The sequence below is a fragment of the Dermochelys coriacea genome, chromosome 8 (genome assembly GCF_009764565.3).
Source record: "Dermochelys coriacea isolate rDerCor1 chromosome 8, rDerCor1.pri.v4, whole genome shotgun sequence".
Lineage (NCBI taxonomy): Eukaryota > Metazoa > Chordata > Testudines > Dermochelyidae > Dermochelys > Dermochelys coriacea.
Genome location: NC_050075.1, coordinates 20,144,868 through 20,167,190, shown reverse-complemented (window position 1 = coordinate 20,167,190; position 22,323 = coordinate 20,144,868). Strand labels below are relative to the sequence as shown.

The 22,323-nt window shown below is 42.1% G+C and overlaps 1 protein-coding gene across 1 annotated transcript in view; it reads left to right on the top strand.

The window, feature by feature from the left end:
• The window catches only part of NSG2 (neuronal vesicle trafficking associated 2), a 41,829-nt gene that overhangs the window by 2,821 nt on the left and 16,685 nt on the right, over positions 1–22,323 (top strand). Inside the window, exon 3 of the mRNA XM_038414886.2 lies at positions 9,343–9,462. Within this exon, the coding sequence (XP_038270814.1) occupies positions 9,343–9,462 (120 nt within the window). The remainder of the gene's footprint in view (positions 1–9,342; positions 9,463–22,323) is intronic.

Here is a 22,323-nt window from a genome sequence, read left to right as displayed (position 1 = left end):
TTGTTAGTTGTGGCTCATACCTCTATGTCTTTGGTCCTACCCTTGCCTGAGGGCTGGAGCACATGCCAAAGGACAAAGGCCCTGATCCAAAGCCCATTCAAATCAATGCTATTGGCTTCTATGGACCCTAAGACAGCTTTTAGGTGTATTAGAGCAGGAGTTAGCAGTAACAGAAAATCAGTTATAAAAAAGGAGAAGGTGCTAAAAATCCCCAACAATCCTTGTTATTTTATTATTTATAGGACAAATCCCAAAGGGTGAAAGTCATCCATGGCAGAGGGCATTTGTAAGGCCCTATTAATCAGCTGAACCTAAGGTAAAGAGAGTGGGGTTAAGTGGTAAGGGTGAATTTCACCTTACTTAGTGTTTGCGCAAGCAAAACTCTCACTGACTTCAGTGAGACATTGAGCCTGAGGAAGGACCTTGGGTTGGCCTATATGTATGTTAGAATTTGTTTTGCAATCAGGGAGCAGAAATGTTTTCAATTTTATTTTAAAGGGAATTTTATTTTCTGTCTGTAACAGACACAGTCCTGCCAGCTGTGGATTATGGCTTCTGAGAGTAAGAACAGGAGCCAGGCTGGCTTTTGATGACTCTTAAATGAGTGGTCAAAGGGGTCAAAACTAGTGTGTGATGGGGGTTTGTACAACAACAGACAAAAAGTCACTGCTCTCCTCTTCTTAAGCATAAATCAATTGCTGCTTATTTTTAACCACAAGGAGCAGTGTTCTAGACGCCTGCTTTAATATGTTTTCCCATCAGTGCCATTAATCACTGCTCTGTTGCCAGTGTAACAGAGAAGGATATGTTTTGGCATCTTTCCTTTAAGTGAAGTCCTGAAAAATCTCTTTGGTTTGTAAGCTCACCTGCTAAAAGCTCTCCTTCCTGAGCTGAGCTAGGGTACTACAGTTATTCTTATGTAGGGCACCACAAGTTGTAAGGCTGGCCCTGAACTCAGGTCATTGTGCACAGCTTGCAGGAAATTGAGGCTATTTTCAAAGCTGATGAGGGGATTTGGGCACCCAATCCTGTTCAGACCAAGACTGGAAGCATTAGCCAAAGACAAGTTATTGAGCTCAGTATAGGGCTAATTGGATGAAATTCCATGGCCTGTGTGACACAGGAGGTCAGATTTGATGATCTAATAATCCCTCCTGGCCTACAATCTGTAACTCAATGAATTTCTTTCCCTCCCAAATTCAAAGGGTATCATGGTTTTGTGGGACTACATAGGTCAGCTCTGATGCTGGAAGAAACCTTTCTCCTTGGCAGGAGCAGTACATTTTATTTATTTGTCTTGCCAGTACCAAGGCCTCTCAGAGTGAGAGAATCTCCATTATTAATAATCCTGGGAAGTAGTATTTTAAATTTTCATGATCTGCACTTTGCACCACCTGAACTGTTATATATTACATGTGCCTTGGCAGTTAAGTGGGAATTACATGAGGGCTGTGTGTCCTTTTCTAAATGAATAATTTAAAGTTTTCACAATGCCAGTTATGTTAAATATTATTACTTATTTCGTTGGGGAAAACGCAGAGCTTAAGCACAAATATAAAGTGGCAATAAATGATATTACATTTAGCCAGAGAAAGAAAAGACTTGAAATTCATATCAGTTCATTTTCAGAATCTCCTTCTTCATCCTTTTACAGGAAAATCAGATTTTTAAACGTTTCAATAATAAATGTAATGTTTTTCCTTGTTACATTTCACCTTTACCCTGCTCCTGCTTAAAGCAAATGGTTTTAAATATCCTTTTCTTTCTTTCTTTCTTTCTTTCTTTCTTTCTTTCTTTCTTTCTTTCTTTCTTTTCTTTTCTTCTTTTCTTTTCTTTCTTTTTTTTTTTTCTTCTTTTCCTTTCTTTTCTTTCTTTTCTTTCTTTCTTTCTTTCCTTCCTTTCGCTTTCTTTTCTTCCTCTCTTTCTTTCTTTCTTTCTTTCTCTTTCTTTTCCTTTCTTTTCTTCTCTTTCTTTCCTTGTCTTCTCTTTCTCCTTTTTTTCCTTTCTTTCTTTCTTTCTTTCTTTCTTTCTTTCTTTCTTTCTTTCTTTCTTTCTTTCTTTCTTTCTTTCTTTCTTTCTTTCTTTCTTTCTTTCTTATCAATTGAACATTTGGAATTCCCAACCTTCTCTCTGCTGTTTATTCCCCCCCAGGATGTAGGTAATAGTTTTTAACATGCACACATAGCATCTGATCTGTTATTCCTCACCTCAATATACCCATAATCTGCCAAAGTCAAAACACCATTATTCACAAAGTGCTTGATTCTGGACTAATGGCCAACAAAGATAATTTTGCTTTTGACTCCAGGGGGATGAGGATTAGGTCCAACATAGCAGGTGCATTTAGATATACACCTCTGTGAGTGTTTTAATAAAAGACCTCATCAGCCAAAATTCTGCTTGTATTCAAGGATGAATATTACCTACAGGAAATGGAACAGCACGGCATATATGGCTCATGCCTACCTACAGTCTCACTATTTTTAAAGGCCTAATAAAAACCCATTCTGGAGGGTTATTATTGATAGGTCTCACAGAAGAAATGTGTTTTAAGGAGGGATTTGAATGAAGAGTGAGAAGGTGATTGGTATGCATGCACAGTATCCAAACGTATGTTTCATGAAAAGATGTACAAAGATAAGAGTAGGGAGAAGAGTCATTTAGGAAAGAGATTTTGGCAGAATCTTGGAAGCAGGAAGAGGAGTAGGAGAAGCGGAGGGCAGAGATGTCTGTAGGAACTGTGTGTTGCAGGACTGGAGCAGGTGCAGGAGACATTGCAATGCTTGAACAAGGTGTGAAAGGTGATAGGAAACCAGAGAAAAAGAGAAGACTCTGAGGTAACCTAACAGAGGTTTCAGCTTATTGAAGCAATTGAGAAGTGACATTTTTCAGACTGGTCAAGATGTCAAAAATTAGGGGGAAATAATTCAAATATTAGGAAATGAGATATAAACAGAGAATTTAAGATGAACTAAATTACACAGAAGTTTCTATGGAATAATGGCCATTTGTCCTCTACATAGAAACAGGGCCTCGAAAATCAGTGAATTTGAGCTCACAGAATCCCCTAAACAATGTTCCATTTGAGGAGCAGAATTTATTGCTTCTGGAATGGGCAGGAGACTTGGCCTTCCGAAGCCACAGACTGTTTGATATCTGCAGAGAATACCCATGGATCATTGGCATGGAGTCTCAGTACCCCCCATGCTGCTTCCAAGCCTTCCCCACCACACACAGAACAGCTTCATTAGGAATTGTGATCCCATTAGCTCCTGTAACTCATATTGCCAAGTGAGACTCTTTGTCCCCTTCTACTGGCTGATCTTTATAAGAGGCTAATGAGGATGCTGCAGCTGCCAGCCAGTGGACTTGGTCCTTTAGCTCAAGAGGCAGAGGTTCATGCTTTTAGTGGGAGAGTTCCTGGGTTTAATCTCTGCTGGTGACCCATGGTGAGTACTAGCCATAATCCTACCATGCCCTTGCCATAAAATCCTCCTTTATTTCAATGTGTGGAGGGTGACCTTACACTGCAGTATTCCGATCGGATTAAGGGGGGGGGCATGCTGTGGAGAGTCTCCGTCTCCCTGGTCTAACTTCCTAGTCCCTTATTCCACATCATACCAAAGACTTCCATGTGCTCAGATGGAGTGTGCCTTGGAGCCATTGCTATCCCATAATGTGCCACTATCCGAGCTCAGCTCCACTTAGCTTTCCATAGTGGGGGAACCTGAGAAAACATGGGGTGTTTTGAGTAGCAGTGTGGTCAAGTAGGTAGAGCATGGGCCTGAGAGTCATGAGAGGTGGTTTCTATTCCTGTCTCAACCATTGACTTGCTGATGTGACTCAGCAAACCACTTCCCCTTCTCTGTCTCTGATTCCCAATCTGCACGACAAAGAGAATGATTTATGTGCGGTTATGTAAAGCTCTATGGATGAAGAGCATGACCGGCCTGTTGAGCATTATTATTCATTGCTGACTGAAGATGATTGAAGCAATAATCTTAGGCTCTGGTCCATCAAAGCACTTAAAGATATGTTTAACTTTGGACATTTGAATAACCCCATTGACATTAATAGGACTACTTATATGTAGTAAGGACATGCTTAAGTACTTTGCTAGAGTGGGGCCTTAAAGACTGCAAGAGATAGCTAGACTTGTTTCTGGAGAAGGAGGGTGGGGTGTGGAAGACGGGATCCAAAGAAAGAGAAGTGCTTCCATGTTGGATTAGGCAGCTTTCTCCTCTTCCTAAAATGCCTTACAATCTATTTACAAACTTAATTTTGGAAGAGGCATTCACAGGACAATTCTTCCATGGACACGAAGTGAAGCAAAGACAGAATACTTTATTTCTGTCCTCTTTATTGCCTTTGCTATAAAAAGCATTGTCCCTGTTTAGATGAAAAGTGGGGCCTGGCTGGGAAATGTAGTAAGGAGTCTGTAAACAAGTTATAGCAGCAATATCATTTTGCATAAATATCCCCGGAGTTGGCATTTGTCTAGACTCCACCTAGGGCACAGGGCTTGAAAGGGTCACAAAGCCTATAGTATAGCCAGCAGTAAAGCTACACTCTGCAAGATTTCGGTGGGATGAAAACAGTGTGTGAAATTAAGCATATTCGTAAGTCTTTGCTAGATTGGGGCCTAGGCGAACACACACAAAGGCTGACAAGTGTTAAATGGTATTTATTCAGCAATCACAGAGGCTAAACTGATCCCACTGATTGATAGGCTGAAAATTATTTTTCAGTATGACATTGATGTGCATGTTGCTTTACAAAATGAATAAACATAGATCCTTTGCCCCAAAGAGCTTAAGCCCAGATCCTCAAAAGAGCTTAGGTGCCTAACTCCCATTGACTCCCATTGATTTAAATGGGAATTAAGTGCCTAAATACCTTTGAGAATCTGGGCCTTAGTCTAAAATGCTGATCTGCAAGCACAGACCCTTGTGACCAGGCTGAGTCCCACTGAAGTCAAGGCCAGAATGACAGGAGGAGATGAGAACATAGGGAGCGTGTGCAAAGGAAAAATGAGAGACAGGATGGTGTGGCTTTATGGGTCACTCGGGAGACTAATGCACATTGGCAGAGTGCAGTGAAGACATTTATTTCTCTAGCTAAATGAGATTTTGAGTGAATGATTGCTTGTATTATAAATGCACAAAGGGCCATAGTTAAGAAACCTCCTAAAAGAGTGGTAACCTAGTGCAGGGCAATGCTCTCTAGGGAAGTTGCCTTCCTCATAACAGATCATTTCCTCTGTAACTTCACCAGAAAGAAGCGAGTAGGGATCCTGGGAATTTTTTTGCTTCATTTTTTATTGCGATTAAATACACACTGGAGCCCAATTCTCGATTCTCTTATATTAGTATCAGTTAGGAGTAACTGTTGCACTCAGTGGAGTCACACTGTTGTAAAATGAGTGAGGGGAGAATGAGGCCCTCTGTATTTTCTCTGTTAAATAACAAATAACCGGTGAGATGTGTGGTGCCTCATTTTTAATTCAAACGATGGGATCCTGGTCTTATGAAGGAGCTGCTTCAGGACATTTAAAAATAAATGATCTCTGATCACTGTATTGGTTGTGGAGGTTCCTCTCTGGGGATTTTTTTATTATGTAGTCCCACAGCCATTCAGATGTAGATTCTTAGCGTCTACTGCCATTTAGAGAGAGAGAGAGACAGAGTGTGTGTTCAACTAACAAATATTATATAAAAAAACCACAAAGAATTTTGAATAAACAAAAAACACTCCATTTCTAAACTGGCTGAATGAAAACGATTTTCCATTTCTTTGTGAAAAATCGGTACTGTGTTTCGACCAGCTGTAGTTTAGACCTGCTCCAAAGACATCACTATAGAGCAGGGGTCGGCAACCTTTCAGAAGTGGTGTGCCAAGTCTTCATTTATTCACTTTAATTTAAGGTTTTGCGTGCCAGTAATACATTTTAATGTTTTTTAGAAGGTCTCTCTCTATAAGTCTCTATATTATATAACTAAACTATTGTCGTATGTAAAGTAAACAAGGTTTTCAAAGTGTTTAAGAAGCTTTATTTAAAATTAAATTAAAATGCTGATCTTACGCTGCTGGCCCGCTCAGCCTGCTGCCAGCCTGGGGTTCCGTTCACCTAGGCCGGTAGCGGGCTGAGCGGGGCTTGCGGCCAGGACCCCAGCTGGCAAGGGGCCAGCAGCCAGAACCACAGACCGGCAGTGGGCTGAGCAGGGCCGGTGGCTCGGACCCCAGACCAGCAGTGGGTTGAGCGGCTCAGCCCACTGCCACTCAGCCTGCTGCCGGTCTGGGGTTCCGTCTGCCGGCTCCTGCCAGCCAGGATCCCGGGTGCCGGCCCCGCTCAGCCCGCTGCCGGTCTGGGATCCCGGCCCTGCCCACATAGAGGGGTACCTACCTTCTTCCTGGTTCTAGCCCATTCTCTTCCTCTCTCTCTGCACTGAGCTGAGGGTGGGAGTGCACTGAGCACAGCGCTGGGGGTGAAGGAGCAAGCTGGGGGTTGGGGTATAGGGTCTGGCCAGGAGCTAGAATGAAGAAGGGGGCTCAGGGTTGGAGCAGGAGATTTGGGTGTGGAGTGCTTACCTGGGCAGCTCCCATTTGGTGTGAGGGGTTCTGGTGGGAATGTGTGTAGGGTGTGTGTGTGCAGGAGCTCCCATTTGGTGCTCAGGGTGGGGGTGGAAATGTGGGGGGTGTAAGAGTCAGGGCATGGGGTGGGGGGGTTGGGTATGTGTGGGGGGTGCAGAGATCAGGGCAGAAGGCTGGGTGTGTGTGAGAGGGGTGCAGGGTTCAGGGCAGAGGGCTGGGTGTGTGTGAGGGGGGTGCAGGGGTCAGGGCAGAGGGCTGGGGTGTGTGTGGGGGGTGCAGGGGTCAGGACAGAGGACTGGGGTGTGTGTGGAGGGGTTTAGGGGTCAGGGCAGAGGGCTGGGAGCACCCCCATGACCCTAGCCCACACCCTCCTGCCCAGAGCAGCTCATGGCAGGGGGCTGGAGGGGATATGTGCTGATTCCACCCCCCTTCCCCAAGGCCCCATCCCCACCTCTTCTCCGCCTCCTCCCCAGAGCAGCTAGTGGAGCAACCAGCAAAAGGGGCTCAAGTAGTTTCTCTGATAATTGGGGACTGGGATTTTTTTTCTCCCTCCTCTCGAGAAGACTGTTACAAAATAGTACAATGGATTGTTCAGTAGGTAGTATGGGCCTGGCTAGATTTATTTTCAATATCACACTTGATTCCTGGTTATAGCTAGAACTGTTAAACCCTTATTATGGAGAGGTCCTAGGCTGAAGTAAAGCCGGGAGGGGAGTAAGAAAACCAGGGTGAATTAGAAATGTGCAGGAAAAAATATAAATTATATATAGAAACAAGTAAGATTCTTAATATTTTATTTTCTAGCTTTATAGCTCTGCACTGAGGCCTACTGTCAGAGCATAAGGGAAAACCCTCTTACCTATCGTTATGGAATTTATCTTCACACAAGATCTACGTTAAACAAGTGAAAGTAATTTGAAAGAAGTCAAAGGGATTAAATTGGAAACAAATCAGACACTGTGGAAAGAAAATTAACATTGTTGCATTACTTCTGTATTGCTGTCTGCAATTACATGAAAAAATATACACAGCTGGAAACAGCAGAGTAGAGGGGATCTGGCTATTGTGGATGGTTGGTTTAAAAATAGAACAAAAGGTATTTTCTGAGCACTGGTGTGCAGGTGCTTATAGGTAGTACTCTATCATCTACTGTACAGGCTTTACAAAGGGTGAAGAGGAAGAGTGGAGAGTTAGGGCCCAGTCTGGTATGAGTTTGAGTATTCTCAGCTCTGTTCTGGCCAAATCCTGAGATCCTTACTTATTTCTACTCCACTCTTACTCAGGCAAATTCACACTAACTTCAGTGCGAGTTTTGCCTGAGTGATAACTGAGTAAGGATCACACAGGATTAGACCCTTACTCTACTCTCCACTGCATAGAAGATGCAGTGTCACTTCAAACCTGCCAAGCCAAATTCACCCCTGGTGTTGCTTCACTAATGTTAGTGTAGTGCTGCCAGGACTCAGTTTGGACTCACTATATTCTAAAAGGCTATTTTAATATAAATGTGTTTGAATCACTTCTTCTAACTCTTTTAAAGGCTGTTGCGATTGCTACTGTAACAAATAATATGGAAAGGGATATTATTCAAGGGTTTAAATATTAGCTATTAGCTACATGCTTTGCATTTGAACCCACAGCGTGGTTTCCTCGTCCTCCAAGTTTCACATGCTTTAAGTGCAGAAGGAGAATCCTAGGGACACTTCCTGGTCCAAATCAGGCTTGATATTCTTCATTTTACAATTACTGGCCAGCTTTGTTCAACAGATTTTTAGGGATCGCCAAGAAATTCCTATACTTTGAATGACCAAGTTCCTCAGAGTTCCAGAATTTTGTTCCTCACGTGTGTCTTTTGCCTTTTTGTGAAAGCCCTCCCTTTAGAAACTTTATGTGCCATTTCTCTCTCCAATAGTGTTTTAGGTTTTTTTAAAAGGATGGAGATGACATCTTCTCTCAATAGCTATCAGGTTTCAGAATATGTCTCTGTCTGATCTTCTACTGGCCAACTCTAGGTATAGTTAAGTGTTCAGTGTATAACATTTATTTTGGTGGGTTTAGTACAAAATACTTTATTTATCTAGTTATTCTTCCTAGATTTAGACATAGGTTCAATAAATCTCAACGTTGCAGTGTTATTAATTTGACATTGTCCCTTTAAAAACCTGTAGCTATAGCACCTTTGATTATGTCTCATCATTCTTAAAAGCTAAATAGGAACAGGATTGGTCAGCACTTTATGCAAGAACTTTTCAGGAAAAGGTGGAAAGTGATATTGGTGGCTCAGGACTAATTGTGAGCGCTCAGCGCCTCACAGTATTGGGCTCTTAATAAGTTATGCTCTTCCTTTAGAGGGGCTAATGGGCTATGCTGTTGCAAGTTCTGTTGTTTGAGTGGGATATAAAAGTTATGTTTTTGGTCCTGTGGCTATTAAAGAGCAGAAGTGATAACCTCTATGTCCTAGCACAACGTAAGTAATTATATATAGTCCATTGGAACACCTTTTGCAGATTCAATTGGATGTGGTATTCTTTACTGTTGTGTAGTTCTACCATTAAATAGCTAATGTTTCATCTCAGAGGTGGCTGCATTTCAATAAGGGATGAAGTTATTTTATCTAATCTAATCTATTTACCTAGTTCTCAAATTGTATTTGAGAGTGGCCAGTGAAATGGCATATAGAAAAGCAATTTATTTAAGATAACAAAAATGTCTGCTTTGCACGTAAAGCTTAAAAGTGTTGACATTTTTCAGGTGATTGTGAAAACAAGAACAGAATATCAGCCTGACCAGAAGAACAAAGGAAAACTCAGGGTGCCAAAAATTGCTGAATTCACAGTCAGTTTCACTGATGGCGTAACAGAAAGATTAAAGGTAAGAAATGGTCATTGCCTGCTACCTTAAGATGTCAGCTTTATATATTACAGAATAACTGATACAATGTGACAGTAAAAATATTAAAACTTAATGCTGTACTCACCACTGGGGTCAAAGAGAGTTTTGCCTTTATAAGGATTAGGCTTTCCAGTATTGTTGTAGCATGTTGATCCCAGAATATTAGAGAGACAAGGTGGGTGAATTAATATCTTTTATTGGATCAACTTCTCTTGGTGAGAGAGAGAAACTTTTGGCTTACACCGAGCTGTTCTGTAGGTCTAGATTTAGGCTGTTATTTTAGGAAAGAACACAGAAATAGCCTAGAGAAAGAGTTTTCCTGTTCTGGGAAAAATTTTGAAATTTCAAACATTTTTCCCTTCTTGAATCATGACCAAATGTCAAAATCTCATTTTTTGCAAGCTGACAACCCCAAAATATTTTGGGTTCAGGTCAATTGAAACATTTTGGTTTTACATTTTCTAAATGTTTTATTTTGATTTTTATCTTTTTAATTAATACTTTAAAAAACTATAACTAGCTTACGTTTTGAAACGAATCACCTTGAATTGAAAAAATGTATTTTCAGTTTCAACACTCTTGAAACTTTTTTCCCAAAATTTGTATAAACTGAGAAATTTGTCGAAACTGACCCTTTCAGCAAATTGTCATTTTCCAATGAAAAAAATGACTTATCAAAAAATGACCAACCAGCTCTACTCACAGCCAAAAAAGAGCCCCGTCTGGTGAGGTATTGAGTGCCCTCAACTTTCCTTGACTGCAGCTGAATTGGGGAGGCTTAGCTCCTCCTAAAATCAGACCCAAAATGTGGCATAAAAAACATTAGAGCTGTTCAGAGAAAAGTGAGGAAATATTTGAATTAAGCAATACACACTATGGAATGCAATCTTAGAAGGTCTGATCCCGTGTCTAGTAAGATCAATTACAGTTTTGTCATTGACTTAAATGGGAACAGAAGGCACCCTGAAAGGGAGAAGACTTGTGTCTGGTCCAACAGTCCTTGTCCCTGAAAAACTAGGACTGGGCTTGTAATAATGTAAGACTTTGTTCAATTCCTTGCTGTAGATTTCTGGATGTTACGTCACATACACTCTCTGCAGTCCATTATTTTGCCCATTTGCACTTGTTTCGGTAAGAAACTGAAACATGAGTGTCTCAGCAAAGTCTGAAACTAAGAACAATGCAAACTTCAAGTAGCAGCACAATTTTGTTACAGCTATCCTCACTACCTCAGGAGACAAATATTACTTTGGACACCCGGTATGTCAAAATGTAATATGCAAAAACATGATCCAATACAAATCAGTTTAATTGGTCTTTATTGCAGTTTGAGACTTGACGGTTCAGCTTTCTAGAATGTTCAGTTTTTTAATAGCATTTTTGTAAAACACTGTTGACTTGTTTAATTTCTGCTTTTAATCAATTCACCAAGTAGCACACCTGCGTAACTCCATTGATCTGATCTGGGACATTTAAATCCATGACTCATTTTCAAGAGGTCTGTGAATAAATGTTAATGGTCTCATTTTTTCAGGAGGCATGTTGTGCTTTGATATCAGTTAGTTACATGGGGCCATATCATGCTGTTGATTTTTACTGCATTGATATTATCAATGACACAATTGCCTAGAACTTTTCATACCCATTTTCCACCAATGGTGCCACTGCAGTGGTCCCAGCAACAGTGTGAATGCTAATATAAACAGGGCTCAGGAGTTTAAAACCCCAGGTCATAGAAACCATAGCATACATATCCCAGTGTGCATTATGAAAACAAGCAGTAGAACTAGATACTGTACCTGGGAAACAGATTTACAGAGGAATAAAATACAGCATCCTGTTTTCAAGATGTGCATTGTGCTAGAGCAGTGGTTTTCAACCTGCGGCCTCTGGGCCTCTTGCAGCCCAATCAGCACAATGCTGCGGCCCATGTGACATCCTCAGGGCCATACAGGTAGTATTGGATGCGGCCCACATAACACATTGTGGGCAACATATGCAGCCCACAACGGTAAATAGGTTGAGAACCATTGTGCTAGAGGCACCTTATAAATGGAATTGTTATCATCACCTTAAGTAACTATGTGCTACCATCTATTTAGAGTTCAATCCTGTAGTCCTCAATCTGGAAACAGACAATGCAAGATCAGATTTTAATTCCATCCAATATTTAATATTCCACCCTAATATTTAAAAAGAAACCAAGAACATTTGATCCTTCTGTTTTACACAGGTTGAAGGCCCATGATTTATTATAATATATGGTTAAAATTTAGTCCACCTGAACGTATAAGTCTTGTTTCATCTTCTCCTGTTATGGGGTTTCTTATTTTTCCAATTACTCTGTCCCCCCAGCCTCCTTCTATAGCTCAGATCCTCCTCTTGAATTTTTTGTGCTCTCATCTTTGTATTTCTGGTCCATCTCTTTCCCTCCCCTTGCCATCTGCTCTTGACCTCTTCCCCACACGTAGCATAAGTAGCCTGGCCAAGAGACTGGCCATGGGGAAGCAGGCTGTGATACCAAAGCCCATGTCAGACACATCAATGTAAATGTCTATACTGACTTTCCTTTTGCTGCACTGGATGGTTGCTGTGGACCCACAGCTCTTCCCAGGCAGCCAGGCATGCAACGGTTTCTTTTTAAAGCTATTTCCTTTCCCCTAAATCCATATGATTTTCATTCTGTACTTTTCACTGTCACTTATTAATCACTCAGTGGATAAGACTATAAATCTCTACTCACCTGTTTTTCATGAGGCTTCCACATATTGTATTAGGTTTGTGGTATTATTTCCTAACCAAAATGAGCTGAGATAATAGATTATATTTTATTGCTTTTGTACTGGATTTTTTTCTATTATGCTTCATTTTTACATGGATGCATATTTTAGGAAAGTTATTAAAAATACCTCCCTCTGGTTATAGGCAGGTCTGTTATCTGATACTGATGAAATCATTTTGCATTTGCTTTCTGTAAGAGGAAAACACAGTAAATGCTTAACTTTTATTATCTCAGTTTTGGCTTCATTTTTAAAACCTTATTTTTTCTTTAAATTTTTTTATTTAAAGACCATATAAATGAGATCATCATTTTCTGTTACTGGCTAGTTGCTCTGTACAGCATTCCAGCGAGTGATGCGTTGGAAATATCATCTACATGTTCTCATTACAGGTTTCAGAGTAGCAGCCGTGTTAGTCTGTATTCGCAAAAAGAAAAGGAGTACTTGTGGCACCTTAGAGACTAACAAATTTATTAGAGCATAAGCTTTCGTGAGCTACAGCTCACTTCATCGGATGCATTTGGTGGAAAAAACAGAGGGGAGATTAGTGGGCCAATTAAAATGGGAGTATTTGTATATATGTGAACCAGATCCTCAGGTGTAAAACTTGAGCAGAATCTGGCCATATGTATCCTAGGCCAAATGAGTCATCCCATTGATTTCAACAGGATGAATGGGGTGGGGAAGGTGAGCGAGCTGATGTGTGTGAGTGGGGTGGAGGTGATGAGACAGGCAAGAAGGTAACCAGGAGATTGATCTCCTAATGCTCATGTACATGTCATTTTACTGTTGGATTAGGCACTCAGTAAATCAGGCATCATCTTTAAAGGATAAGAAATGAGGTATCTTGCTTCCTGCTTTCTCCCCTAAGGGCAGTATTATCATCAGTTCAGCCAGAAATAAATGTTGTGATAATAAGGCAAAGTGAGACTCTGCCATTAATAACCATGAGTAGAAAGAAGCTGCTGGGATTCTATATGTATGATTGTTACCCACCTACTGCTGCTGCTGCTTCTCCCCCCTCTGCCTGTTAATGTTCGTTATCTAGTGCAGGGGTTCTCACAACACATCTTTTGGTGGCCTAAGAGTGCAGCCACTAACTCTTGCTGGTCACCGCGCTGACAGTTTTTCCTAAAATACTTAACTTTAGGAAAAAAAATAAATATGCACATCTACATGTCCAAATCACTGTAATTTATTTATGTAGGGTTTTTTCAGATGCAGTAATAAAAGTAACTTACAGTTGTCTCTATTCTTTACTGGACCTAATCAGAATAGAAACACAAATAAGGTGCTTTGCATGTTCTTGTCTTTTTGTTGCTGTTTCTTTTGCTTTTTTGGTTGTGCTTTTTTCTTCTTCTAAGACTAGCTAGCTGGTAAGTCTTCTGCTGTGAAAAGTGATATTTGTATGTTTGTTCACACCACTTTTCACACCAGACTTACGCAGCCCCATCAAACCCCGGGACAAATTTAAGTCCTGAATGGGGAGGTGGGCAGGGAGGCAGCAGGGCCCAGGGATGATGGCGGGGGTGGTGAGCCTGGAACCTGAGCCTGTCACCGTGAAGCCCCGTGGCCAAAGCAAGCCTCCCCTACCCCTGGGAAAGTGGGGAATTCACCAGTTGCCTGCACCTCCAGAGTTTTTCTCTATGGAGGGGGGCAGGGCCTAACCGCTGCTGGTGGTCCTGGGAGAGGGGCCACTGCTTTGCACTCCCCATCACAGCCCAGATGACTGTGGCCGCAAGGAAAGGCCCTGGTGGCCACATGCGGCCACAGTGGTAGCATTTGAGAAACACTGATTGAGTGTGTCAACTCCTTTCTCTGTGTTAAATTCCTCTCTGCCTTTGGTCACTTTGGTACAGGAAAGTTCACAGGGAAAGGAGGAAGTTTTCCGAAGGGTTTCATTTTCTCCAAGCCATGTGGTTACATCACAGAGAACTTTTCCCCTTCTCTGGGGAAGTTTCAGGACCTTATGTACATGAGGAGTTGAATCCTCAGATGCTGTGTATTTTCTCTTACTGGATATCTTTTATTGAAGATGATAATAAATTATTAGACAACCTTCCAACATGAGCCTGCCAAAGTCAGAATCGAAGCTTATATATGTGTATCTTTCATCCATCTAGAACAGTACAGATCTGATCTCTTTAATTATCATAAAGTCTGACGGCAGCAACTGTCCCCGGGCGATGATTCTTATTTCAGTCTTACCTCTTCCTGGAATTTTAGATAGTTTCTGCAACTTGTCACTTCTAATATATGAGATTGTGTTTCTTTATAGCTCTGTACAGTGTGTCCTGGAACTTTGACCAAATAGGCTTATTCTTCAGCTAGATGAGTCATCTCATCCATAGTTTGACAAATGTTTAAATAGCTATGTGTAGACAGGTTACAAGAAAATAATGTTAAAATAGCATTAAGCTAGAGCCGTCTATACACAAAAGGAATTTCTTTCCTTATTTTATCCCTCGCCCCTCCAGAGAAGAAATGACAAAATGTTTCTAAGTCAGTTGGCAGTGGTTTATGTGTCTTATCCCTTCTGGGCTGATATACATTTACAGAATGCCTCTCTAGGAAGTTTTTGAACTTGCTTAGGCTGTTTTCCTCTCACTCTGTGATATTGAGATATTTCCAGCCCTCCACGAGATCCGACAGGTCCATCAACAAGGGGTGGGGTGAGGTTATAGTGATTACTTTGAAATACATAGCAATTATTTGCCATGCTGTCAGGATTGTGCTTATTATTATCCCTTTTGTTAGGTAACAAAGCCCTGGTGCAGTAGATAAGATCTGGTAGTTAAAGGTCTGATCATAGAGGTGCCTTAAGACCCTGCCAAGACAGTGTATTGCTTTCTGGAGAGTCAGAATGGATCCAAGCCTAGGTATATCAGGTGAGGCTCACCTCTTCTATAACCTATGACATTTCAGGTGACGGCTTTTGAGAACGAGCTGGTGGTGTGCTAATATTGTACAATAATTCTGAAGTGGCCATGTTAGCATCTTTCTGTCAAACTCAGGACATGTCAAATGTTTTTCTGATTTCAAGGCACATTATTCTTTGAAGGTTTTTAACTATTCGGAAGGGCATTGTCTCCAAGGGTTACCTTTGCCTTTCTACCTTTTCAACCTTCCAGTTAATATAGAAGCCTCTGATCCAGTTACTGTTTGTACCCCATCTCCTCTCTCCCTTATTACAAGCAAGTAATTTCACTGTGTGAAATTCAGTGCTCACTAAACTCTGTTAAAGCTGTGGAGCACTGGCCTTCATAGCTGAGTGGTTTAGTGCATCAGTTGCGCTGATGGACTGTAGATACCATCTATTGCAAGACTTCCACATTTCTTTGCTTTTTATGGATCCCCCTCCTGAGAAAGCTAAATTCATTGTTCTCCGGACATTGAAGTAATAAAACCACACTCTTGTATCTAACAGAACAAGATTGAGAGTGGATGGATAGGGGAGAAATTAAGATATTTCAAATGTTGTTTTCTTGTGAGCAATTTATCTAGCTGGAAAATCAGTTGCACATATTGATCGTTGCTTCACTAAACAAGATTGGAAACTTCACCCTTTGCTATAAGGTAGTGAGATCCATTTTCAGAGTCACTGGCTGTGTAATCCTTTCCTTTTGAGAATGCAATCACAATGCATTTCTTATCACTCCAAATCAAAAAAGGTCCAGAGATTGCTTGGAGGAAGGTATTTCTAATATGCAGTGGGATTAATGATTCAACTCACTTTTCAGCAGGTTCCCAAAGTGCAATGAAATCCATTTAAATATGCCTGTTACCTGAATGCACATACCAAAGCAATGAGCTTCCTCTGACCCAAAGTCAAAGAAGCAAAATGAAACCACAGAGCCTATTTCAGAGTCATGTTTATTCAGTAAAAAGTAAATTGCAATAAAAGCTTTTCCCTCCAAAGGAGAGAGCCTGAGTGCCTCAAGCCAAACCCTGCAAGGCAGACAATGTGATAATCTCTTGCTAATCAGAAGTGTGCATATATTTAATGCCTCTGGCTGAGAATTAAGAATGGCTTTATATTGTGGATTGGTGAAGGGGCAGGGCCAAACATTCTGCTAGTATAAATAGGTGCAGCTCCATTGACATCAAAGGAGTTTCATCTACATACACCAGCAGAACATTTGGCCCCTCTATGTCCAAGAGGTTACTCAGATAGATATTGCACTGCAAGCATGCTCATCCTGCATTTCTTAAGGAAAGAAAGAGTGTTTGGCTCATTCTCCTATTGGAGTGAATGGGGGAGTTTTGCCACTGACTTTAATAGAGGCACATTTGGGGCCAGAATCTTTATTTATATATTTCTGTAGTTGAAATCTGCTGAGATGCCACCAAGAGTTTCTTACACTACGTGATGTAAAGAATTTGCTATGTGAATTTTTTGGCTGCCAGAGGCATGTCGTCCAAATTACTGCACCTTGATTTGTATGTTGATTTTGTAACATATTGCATGTTGCATTGTAACATGGACAGATGGATAGATCAGCTACACATCCATCCACGCGTTTTCAAAAGGGCACATTGCCATGGCATCTGGGATATCAAGCATGGTGCTCTATTGTTCTCCCTGTGAAATTCTGCTCTGCCATGCTCCCTCATAGGTGTGGCTATCCCACATTGCCCTCCCCCACAAGTGTGTCATTCTTCCACCTCCCCTGTCTCTGGGTGCTCTTCTGCAACACTCCCAGTAAGATATTGACCTGCCATGTTCTCCATGTGCTTCTCCAGAGGATGGGAATGAATGTGCTGTGCTTCTCCATAAGTTGCTGTTTTCCCATGCTTGCCCACGGGGTGCTGGTCTCCCACTCTTCCATGTAAGGCACTGCTTTTCCACATTTCCCTGTAGGACTCTGCTCTGTGCTGATATTCCATTCACTAACCTGCAGACAGATGAATCACTTAAAAGAAAATGGCCCGGTGTGTGTCCTTGTACCCATTCACTGTAGATCTGTATTTTTAAATAAAAGGATCCTTTAATTATTAAGTTGCCAGAGGGCAGCAGTTACTCATGGGAGAAAAGCTTGTGTGCAGGAGCTGTGCAGATTTCCCTACTTCTTTTTAATAATAGTAATAATAATAATAATAATTAACAATGTTACCATAGCAACTGCCACATCACATATCAGATATCTTTGAAATGCAGGATGCTGCTGAAAGATCATATTACATTCACTAATGCAAATGGTGCTTCGGGGAGGGAATGTACTCTAATAAACAGAGATTTTTCTTACTTTAGTGATAATTGTTAATGCAACTGGGTTATTATTTCCGGGCTGCACACTGCACATGGTGGTCTAATGTTCTTTTTGTTCCAGGAAAGCAAGGGGCAAAATGAAGAGTTACAAGTGGAGGTGAATAGGTAACATGGAGACAAGGGAACAGCCGGAGTGAGTGTGATAGGAGTGAAATGCAAGTTGAACTGAAAACTTGTTGTTACTCTGGGTACATCCAGCATAGGTAGTGGTGATGTGCTTTCTTGGTTGCTCAGACTGCGTAGAATGTCCTGGGTATTATTCAGCTTCAGGATGTTTCTTTGATAATCTAAGGTGAAAAACTTGAAAAGTTAGAAGGTTTTGCTGCTTATCCATGTTCTTTGGGAGTACTCATTTACTACCAAACTTAGCTCCCTGTCTTTGCTGATAAACCTCCTTTCCCAACAGGCTCTGATTCCCTTCTACTCTATCTGACAGGGTGTTGTTTTAGGGGAATTGGATGGTTGCCTGTTCGCTCTTTCTGGCATATTCTTTGTGATGGGATGGCTCCCAATGAACGTGAATCTTCTTCAGAAGGTGACTGGGTGGCCTATTCCCCTGGGCTCCAGCGTTAGGCTTTCTTTTAGGATGGCAGGAGGAATTCTCTTCCACTCCAGTGTGATGGGTTACAGTGCCTCCTTATTGAGTTGGCTGATGCCATCGCTTATGGTTTAGTGGCCTCTGATCCACTTTAAGCTAGTGCAAACTAGATCCTGTGCAGCTCTGGAACTGTGCAACTCAAAGCATATATAGAAGAAAATAAGAAATGTTGCTGATCTCCTTTTTGCCTGAGACCAGACATCATTCTTCCCCTCCTTTCCCCCGGGCTGTGAGGGGGACAGAAGAAGAGTGGCATATGTGTCCCAGTTAGAGCTGCCAATTTTCTAATCACACAAAACCAAACATCCTAGTCCCACGCCTTCCCTGAGGCCCCGCCCCCGCTTACTACATTCGCCCTCCCTCAGTGGCTCACTCTCCCGCATCCTCAGAGATTTGGGGTGCAGGAGAAGGCTCCGGGTTTTGGGGGGAGCTCAGGGTTGGGGCTCAGGGTTGGGGCTCAGGGTTGGGGCGCGGACTTACTTGGGCAGCTCCTGGTCAGCGGTGCAGCGGGGCTAAGGCAGGCTGTCTGCCTGGCCTTGCCCTGGCACTGCGCTGTGCCTTAAAGCAGCCAGCAGCAGGTCAGGTGCCTAGGCGGGTGGAGGGGGGGGCAGGAGGCTCTGCGTGCTACTCTCGGCTGCAGGCACTGCCTCTCTAGCTCAGGGCGGGGGCAGTGTGTGGAACCCTGTGGCCCCCCCACCCCGGCCTAGGAGCCGGACCTGTTGGCTGCTTCCGGGGCGTAGCGCGGTGCCAGGACAGGTAGGGACTAGCCTGCCTTAGCCCTGCTGCACCGCTGACTGGACTTATATCGGCATGATCGGGAGTGCTGACTGCAGTCGCCAGGGTCCCTTTTCAACTGCGTGTTCCGGTCAAAAACTGGACACCTGGTCATCCTAGTCACAGTCATTCTCACGCCATGCACAGAATGATTTAGCCAGTTGTGACAGTAACAATTCTAAGCTTTGAAGAGGAGTTGAATAGGTGTTTGTGACTCACTCACTAAAAAGTAAATAGCACCACTTTTCATATGCACAGATATTTTAGCCTTATATAGTACTATCAATTGGGCAATTTTCCATTTTTCTGCATATGGAAAAGTCTGAGTTCCATATGAACACTTCCAGCGAACACTTAGCTTCCTGTTACAAAAAAGCCAAGTCAGGAACACCCCTATAAAGGTTTGAGACTAAAATACACAAAATAAACATATTTTGATTTGACTGGATTCTTAGATAGAAAGAATTGGGGGCTGCCTTACAGACAAAAGAAACATAGGTGCTTGTATCAAAAGTAAAAACCCAAACAAACACAGGAGTATACCTCATTTTCATGCCCATATTCTGCACATAAATTCTGTTGTACCAAAGTAATACTTAAATACCTCAGATGTATTTCTTGCTTTCAGTAAACATGAACAAATTTATCAGCTGAGCAGATTTAGCTAAAGGGTTTTTCTTTGTTTGTTAGTGGAATTTTGTGGGGGAGAATGCTGGTTCTGTTCAGACAACATGTATGTAAATTGACAACCATTGAGATCAGTGGGACTACTCACATGAGTAAGTGCTATTTGCATGAGTAAGAGTTTGGTGATTTGGTTCCCTGAATCTGTATTCTCTGCAGAAACAATGGAAATCTCAATTGACCCTTCACTACAGTGTCACAAATACAGTACAATTCCTGAATGGGTTTATGTTAAAGGCCAGGGTTGCTGAGACTGGATGAGAGCCCACACAGGACACAAATTGTACAACATAACAGCAGCTTCAGTTTAGTTTGAATAATTTCATTCGACGGGGTTTCTTTATCTTTAACAACCAAATGTAATATTTCTTTCTGGTATCTTCCCCTGATTATGGCCCCTATTTGTAGGGTAATTTTCTTGTCAGCAGTTAGGGTGGAATAAAATATATTTGAGGCTGGCTTATTTTTCTTTTTCCATTATTATAGCAAGCGAGAACTAATGTAATGGAAGGGGCAGAGATGTCTGTTGACCTGAAGCCAAGGCAAAGTTTGTTAACTCTCGCAAAGTGCATTTCAAGTGCGGTATCCAAACCTCAGAATGCTCAAAACTGGACAAGGGAAACACTTCACCCTATTTGTCCTGTACAGTTTCATTTCACTTATCACAAAGCAGCACAGCCTGCTGACTGAGCATTGAACAGAACTGAGCTCCCTCCTGTTAACACTTGCAGGCATATTAAACATGTTGGACCAGATGCTCAGTAGGTGTAAACTGGTGAAGCTCCTTTGAAGACACCAGCTGATACTTTTTAAAGTAATATTTGTATTTTAAGTTTCAGAGTAGCAGCCGTGTTAGTCTGTATCTGCAAAAAGAAAAGGAGGACTTGTGGCACCTTAGTCTCTAAGGTGCCACAAGTATTCCTTTTATTTGTATTTTAATACAGTAATACCTTACTCAATTTTCCATATGAAAGAAAAGAACTTTAAATTCTCCGATTGCCCAGGGGGCACATTTGTGGCCCAGCCAATCTGTAGCAAATGCAGGAATGTCTCTATGCTCTGTACTAGTGTGAGGTGCCCATATAATAAGCATAGTTTTGTGAGAGAAATGGGTGTACTGGACCATGAATGCTGGTGCTCTGTTAGTTTTATTTCCTGACCCACTATGACACATACAGATATGGCAATGCATTTTAGTACCTCAGCCTTCCCAAAGAAAAAAACTATCAATTGATTTTTTTAAACCACCAGGGTGCCCCAGACAAAGGCGCTTTAAAATATGCAAGAGTGGCCTTTGATTTCATTTCAAGTGAAAAGTCCACTGGCTTGGGGTGGGGGAAGTCATCTCATGCATTTTAATGTAACAGCTCGATTGTTCCAAGGATATTTAAATCTTTAAATCAAGGCCTCCGTTGCTAGGGAGGATGTGCTAAATGTCGGAGCTGCATGCAAAATGGAAATGTAAAAAGTGATGGGAGCACAAATAAACAGGAAAAGAAGCTTAGAAGAATATCACTTTGTGGTTCAGCCCAGTGAAGCAATACTGAGGCTGCAAACCCTGCTTAGGTAATTGCACTGTCCACACATGGCTTCAGCAGATAAGTTGTGTGAGGTTGCAATTTCTCAACCTGCAAAAAACGGTGTATGAAGCAGTGGAGCAGTCAGATTAAACTAATTTGAGGCATTTAGACACTGCCCCAAATAAGGGGTAGTGCTAGGTGCATTGCTCCCGGGGGCATAGTCAAGCAAGGATCATACCTCAGAGGGTTCACTGAAACTAGGGGAATTTTTTAAAACTGGTTATAGCCTTTTTGTAAACCTGCTTTTAGCTAGTTAAGGATACCTGATCAGAGCACCTTAAACTGAGTCTAAAGAGTGGGGCAGATTCTGTCCTGTGCCAGAGCTTCACTCCGTGCAGGACAGAAGGAGGCAGCATCAGGGAGCAGGTGCTAGTGCCCAGCTCTGCGATTTGCCATTGATAGTGGAGTGGATCTCTGCTGCTCCCCGACCAGGCTCTCTACCACTTGCATTGTGCTCCTGCTCCTGTAAGGGGGTGGGGACAGAGGCACCAGGCTTGAATATGGCTCATTTGTGTCAGTAGGGAGTTCCTCTCTGAGTAGAACCTTCTCTGCTGGCAATTTGTGGACAGAATCCAGCCCCTTGGCATGTCCGAGTTGCATAAAGGATTCAAATCTCAGGAGAGAATCTGCTTTATTGTCTCTAACCATTTTAAAAACCAGTTAGAAAACTTCCCCAGCAATGAAAGGTCCAGAGAGCTCTGGCATCCTCTCTCCTTGGGAACAAGAGAACTCTGCACTCTTCTAAGCAAGGCTTGTCATTAAATGCCTGCTCCCAGCAGTGTTGGCCAGCTGCAGAACTGTGATTGTCCCTTACCCTTTCTGCAGGGTGTGCCAAGTTGCTGTGGGGAGGCTCCTTGTGTTATCTTGCTACCCTGCACACCTCCATGCGACACAGGGTCAACCCAGTCCCCATGACTTTTAATCCAGTGAATGCTTCTGTATGGCTTTCCCACTTAGTTATTTAGTTTAGTTTTGCTGAGTATCACCAACAGATTTGCAGGTTATGACCTGGTCTTCAGCATTGCGGAGCTCCCAAAAATTCCATTAGGCCAGTGGGAGTTGCAGGTGCTCAGCATCTTAGAAAATCTGGACACTGCCTACTAATATCAAATCATACATACATTGGGCTGAAAGGGACCTGGAGAGGTCATCTAG